At 39.1% G+C, this 6,165-nt stretch overlaps 1 protein-coding gene across 1 annotated transcript; it reads left to right on the top strand.

Moving 5' to 3' along the window:
* The first annotated feature begins 4,450 nt into the window (after positions 1 to 4,450).
* On the top strand, positions 4,451 to 5,398 carry LOC128094362 (olfactory receptor 56A3). Its single transcript, XM_052712689.1, has one exon. It carries the CDS (start codon positions 4,451 to 4,453, stop codon positions 5,396 to 5,398), a length of 948 nt encoding a protein of 315 aa, XP_052568649.1.
* Positions 5,399 to 6,165: the final 767 nt, after the last annotated feature.

Raw genomic sequence — 6,165 nt, 5'->3', positions numbered from 1 at the left:
GGGATTCTTTATGATCCATAAGGGAAGTTTCTTGGTCACAGTGAGATGTAGAGCTTTGTAAGGGATAAATGTAAATTTTTTCAAGGAATTAGTCAGAAGATGAGGAAGCAATAAATAATAAAAGCTTAAAGATGAGTATGGTGATAATAAGGATATTTGTAATTAGATTGAAGATGTATGTGCCATGGATACAAGAAAAGCTAAGAGGGATTAGGTCAATTGTCACAAATTATGGGCTTAGCAGGTATTCAGGAGGCCGTAGGAGTATACAGGGGTGACAACTAGTATTTGACAGGTTGACTCACCAGATGTATAACTCTCTGTTCAGGAGCTCCAGTAGGCAAAGTCTGTAGGGTCACTGGCTGTGGAACCTGGTTGTTATCTGTCTGTAACTTTCTCATGTACCACCACTTACCTCACTAAAAGAGAACAGCTATGGGGTTCTTTTCTCAGCCCATTGGTAGTGTGTTTTCCTTCTTTGGGCACATTTATAGTTGTGGATGGTCAGGAAGATGATTTCTGTTTAATTTGTATAATTCTGATGAATAAAAATAATATCAGAACATTTTTCTTTATTGACACAGGAAAGTAGCAGTGTTCTCATCTCAAAGATACCTAATTTTAGACTTCAGAACAAATTCAAAATAGACTAAGCTGCCCCTGTAGAATATATACAAAGACTAGTTCCCAGGTGTTTATTGCTGAATCAAGGTCAGGCTGTTTATATTGGGACATAACCCCCTACAGTAATTGAATGCACGTACTTCTAGGCTCAGGGTTCAGCCAACTAATTATGTATTGCTATTCCTGAATTTCAATGTCATTTTCTGTCTGGGGATGTTTACCACTCAGGCTATGTGCTTGGCCAAGTGTTATTCACTGACCGGTCAGCGTGACCTTTCTAGCCTGAAAGAAACTGTGTGACTCATCATGTCTTAAGAGAATGGGTCAGATCCTGAAAATGTAACATATTATTGTCCAGATTTTGACTGTAAGAGAGAGAGAAGGAGGAATGAGAGAATATGTGAGTATGCATGTGGGTGTGTGGAAGGGAGCTATGAAAAGCTAGAGAGAGAACTCCTGTGAAAAAAGCTCTACAGAGGGTAAGAATAAATGTGTGTGGGTATGTGCTGAGGAAGGAATATGTAGGAACTATGTAAAGAGCAGAAAGTAGTGAGTGTGTGAATGTATGTAGGTATAGCTGAATGGGCAGAAAGAAAATGTAACATGTAATTGTCTAAAGTTGGGCAGAGAAGAAGAAATGTGAGAGTAAGATGAGAGAGTGAATGAGTTGAGAGAGTGAATGAGTAAAGAATGAATGAATGGATGTAGTAGGGTGTGAAGGAATGTAGCAGAGTAGAGAGAAGAAATATGTATAGAAGAGAGATGTGGAACTATGTAAAAAAGAGATGTCAAGGAAAATGAAGCTGTATAGAATAGAGATGTAACTGTGCAAAAGAGGTATGTATGTGACTGTGGAGAATGTATGGAGAATGTAACAATGTGGAGACAGAGATTTTCAGAGAAAAAGATTTTTGAAGATGAAGTAAAAAAAAAGTTAGCTTCAGAAAGCATATATGTTTCCTTATTTTTCCCCTCAGATAGAAAAATTCTAGCCCTTGCTGCCTTCATGGATTTTTTTTTTTTGCATACCCTAGATGTGGCCTTGGAGTCAACTCTCCAAAGGCCTCCAATACAGGTACTTGATTTATGCCTCAAATTCACAAGCAGACATATTGAAATAGAAAAGAACAGGTGGAGTTTTTAAGGCCTGTGTGTGTCACAAAGAAAGCTCCTTAGTTACAAACTCCTACTAAAAGGTACACTCTAAGTAGGTTATCTCAAGGCCACCCTCCATTACTCTCCATCATCCACTCCATTTCACACAATTTAAAACTACTGAAAAGAAGAAGCTAGGATTGGGGTTGGGAGTATGGAATTATGAAATGGAAAAATAAGTAGGGGGGAAATAGCTATGGAATTAACTGTCATTTTTAATCAAACTTTTAGGTTTAGCACTTGAAACCAAGGAAAAACAATGAAAACCAATACAAAAAAATGAAGGAAGGAAGAAATTGAGACTTATGAACAGTAAGAAGGACAGGAGGAGACAAGATGCTAGATAACTATCCTTAGGATTGAGGCAGAGCATCATAGAAAAACCCAGATAGATGGGTAGAGAGGTAGGTAGTTAGATAGAAGATAGATAGATGGATGGATAGATAGATAGATAGATAGATAGATAGATAGATAGATAGATAGGTAGATAGATAGATAGACAGACAGATATGCATTTATATATGTATATGCATGTATGTGTATATGCATGTGTATATTTGTTACCCTGGCACCACAGGAGACAGGAGTATTCATATTTCCACTACCCTTGGATCTAAAATAATTTAGACTTTTATTTCTTCCACATTTGACCCCTACCACTGAAACTATAGGAAAAACACAGAATCTTCCCTAGGTAAAAGATAAATTATTAAACTTAGCCAACCTACTTCAAAATATTGTAAGCCATGAATGAAGTGATATGTTTAAAATTAATTTTGAATTCGCCAAGGTTGTTACTAATATACCTATTACTAAAACATTGTTACTAAGATGCTTATTATCATTATCAAGGCTTTAAAAATGGGATATTTTTTTAATTTCCTCTCTTCCCCTACATACTTTGTTAGAGAACTCTTTCTGGCAGCTCTGCCTGAAGAAACAAAGGTCAGAGAGGGTCCCTGGGAAAGGAGGCCCATCCTCCCTCCACAGAGATGCTATCATTACTGATGGGGATGGTCTGGAAGGAGCCCGTAAGAACTGGAATTACATCTGGAGAACAGAAGAGGCATCACTAGACACAAAGATTCAATATGAACCTCTTGAAAAAAAGAAGTATGATTTTATCAGCGTGAAACTATCACAGAGTTCTGGGTCTCCAGTTTCACGACCACTTTGATTCCTTTCTACTGTACCCCAAACCCAGAAATACTTATTTTCTAGCATATTCCACTTTAAAAACTGTTAATTTTATAATAAGTTAAGCCTGTGGGTTTGTTTTGTAAGGGTGTCTCTCTCTGTAGCCCAGGCTGGCCTTGAACAGGGGATCCTTCCTACCCCAGCCTCCCTAGTGCTGGGAGGGCAGTTGTGTGCCACTGCACCTGACACTGTTGTAAGTTTCTAAGGTCAGGGAACCAAGTACATGATCACAGAATCACCTACACTTGTTAGAGACTGCTAGATCCTAGAGAGACTTAGGTGCAACTGGATGATTTGAGAGATCCTGAAATACCAAAGTATTTGGCAAATACTTACCAAACTCCAGGACTCCTTGAGGTCGTTCACAGTCTGGGGAAGGGAGGATGTACATTAGAATCTTTGCTGTCTGTGACAGTGCTGCTTCACATTATTTACAATTTTTTCTCCTGCTTCTCCCCACTGTGAGATTTAGCCCTCTCCAAATAATCTATGTTCATTCTTGGAAGGCACCACTGTACCACCACCTCACTCTATATGCCCATTCTTATCACGGCTCACTCATTTGTTATCCCCATAATCCCACAGGGTAAATAGAGTTTTACTACCTTACAAGTATAGATAGTTTTGTTTTCCATTTTGTGACCTTAGAGCCTAAGAGAATTCTAAGGGGAAACCCTGAATGAGAAGAGACGTATAGCAATATGGGGAGTGAAAATATGTCTCTGAATCATTCAAGGTGGAAGTGTACATGAACAGAGATGTAAGGCTTTATCAAGTGAACTCCATCATTCTCACACCACTGCAATCAACTGTTCTCCTTTAGTCTACAAGGTAGGATTCCTAAAAGCATGATGATCTAAGAAAGAGAGTGGGGACCAATTATTTTATAAGGTACATTCTCTCAGCAAATAAAAATTACTTTTGAGACAAAAGAATTGACTACTTTCACTGTAGAATAGATAAAATATATAATTAAAGCAAAAATAAATACAATCGAAAGGCTAGAATGCTATGGGAACTAGAGACACTTATCTGAGTCCTTTTTTTTTGTGCCAAGCTTTTGTTGCACTATGATAGTTAAACTGAATGATAGTTTGTGTGAGCATTAAAAAGAAAATAAGGAGAAAAAAACATATGTAAAAAATATGCAGTTTCACCTGCATGTGAAAATAATATCCTAAGTGTTTTTCTCAGTTTTAGTTTCTGTAAAGATATACCAACTCTTTTGAAGATAAAATCAAATGTATAGTTAAATCCTTTTACTTTGGTCCTCTGCACAGTTAAAGTGATAGTAGTATCCCCGTAACAAGGCACCAGACATAAACAGATACACTCAGTTGACCTGGATAACCTGCTACAGTTGTGTCTAACTAAAGCAACTTGCTCTACCTTCATATAGCTATACAGAACCTAATTCTTTACATCCTAATTTTACAGCTCACTAAGAGAAAGCTGTAGGACTGTGTGACAAAATATGACAGCACACAAGAATGACACCATCTCTACTGGAGTTTCAGACTTCCTCCTAAATTGTTTTGTCAGGTCTCCCAGCTGGCAGCTCTGGCTCTCCCTGCCACTCAGCCTTCTCTTCCTCCTAGCCATGGGGGCTAATGCTATTCTTTTGATTACCATCCGCATGGAGGCCTCTCTGCATGAGCCTATGTACTACTTGCTCAGTCTTCTCTCCATGCTGGACATCGTACTGTGCCTCACAGTCATCCCCAAGGTGCTAGCCATTTTCTGGTTTGATCTCAGGCCCATTAGCTTTCCTGCCTGTTTCCTCCAGATGTATATCATGAACAGCTTTCTTGCTATGGAATCTTGCACATTTATGATCATGGCCTTTGATCGCTATATAGCCATCTGTCACCCACTGAGATACCCATCTATCATCACTGACCAATTTGTAGTCAAGGCTGCCACATTTATTTTGGTCAGGAATGCCCTTATTCCTTTGCCCATCCCCATTCTTTCAGCACGACTTCATTACTGTTGGAGAAATGTCATTGAGAACTGCATCTGTGCCAACATGTCTGTCTCTCGACTCTCTTGTGATGATGTCACTGTCAATCGCCTTTATCAGTTTGCTGGAGGCTGGACTCTGCTGGGATCTGACCTCATCCTCATCTTCCTCTCCTATACCCTCATACTAAGAGCTGTGCTGAGACTCAAGGCAGAGGGTGCTGTTGCCAAAGCCCTGAGCACATGTGGTTCCCACTTCATCCTTATCTTATTCTTTAGCACCATTCTTTTGGTCTTTATCCTCACACATGTAGCTAAGAAGAAGGTCTCTTCCGATGTGCCGGTCTTACTCAATGTCCTCCACCATGTCATCCCTGCAGCCCTTAATCCCATTGTTTATGGAGTGAGAACCCAGGAAATCAAGCAAGGAATCAAGAGACTACTGAAGAAGGGGTGGTAAACAGACCAACTGCACCCCTGCATTCCTCTGCATCATGACTTATTATGTTGATAGAAAATTGGCTGAAAGTTCCCATGAAGAAAGTCAGTCTAAAAAATGTTCCTGACTATACTCTTCCTTCAGAAAACACAATACCCCCTCTACAAAAATTCCATATCTCAGCCAGGTGTAGTGGTACCTGCCTTTAATCCCAGCACTTAGGAGGTAGAGGCAGGTAGACCTTTTTGAATGTTGGCCAGCCTAATCTACATAGTGAATTTCAGGACAGGCAGAATTACACAGTGAAATCCTTTCTCAAAAAATAAAATAAAAATCAAACAAACAAAATATCCCATATTTCTGTGACTTTCAATTTTTTCCATTATTTGCTAGTCTATTTTGTCTAAAATAGGAGAGTCCAAAAGCGTGAATGCTATACTAGAAAAATAATCTCTAGCTACTTCTACATTGGCAATCTCTGCACATGTATTTTATTGGGACTGTAGACATTAGTGGCCTCAACTGAAGCTCATTATCATAGATAATATTAATCCAATTGTACAGTGAGATTATGAACAGTACACAGTACTTTAAGGGTCAGCTTTTAATGACGCAATGTGGCTAGATCTTAGAAGCAAGTCTGCTTCATTTATGTCCACCCAGCCAACATCTTTCTCTCATCTTCCTCCATGTTTTCATGCAAAGCTTCTTTGTTGTTAGCCAATGCTCCCAAAGGCTAGAGCTCCTTGAAGAACTGATGCGAAGCAGTTCATCCTACTGTGTTTAGG

Source organism: Peromyscus californicus, unplaced genomic scaffold (assembly GCF_007827085.1).
Source record: "Peromyscus californicus insignis strain IS unplaced genomic scaffold, ASM782708v3 Scaffold_4__1_contigs__length_199733344, whole genome shotgun sequence".
In the NCBI taxonomy this organism is placed as follows: Eukaryota; Metazoa; Chordata; class Mammalia; order Rodentia; family Cricetidae; genus Peromyscus; species Peromyscus californicus.
The sequence above is the reverse complement of the archived record's forward strand: the minus strand, read 5'-3'. Positions and strand labels throughout refer to the sequence as shown.

What these genes read in the sequence shown, in the direction of transcription:
- LOC128094362 (XM_052712689.1), top strand. Translation starts at nt 4,451, where the DNA reads ATGACAGCACACAAGAATGACACCATCTCTACTGGAGTTTCAGACTTC.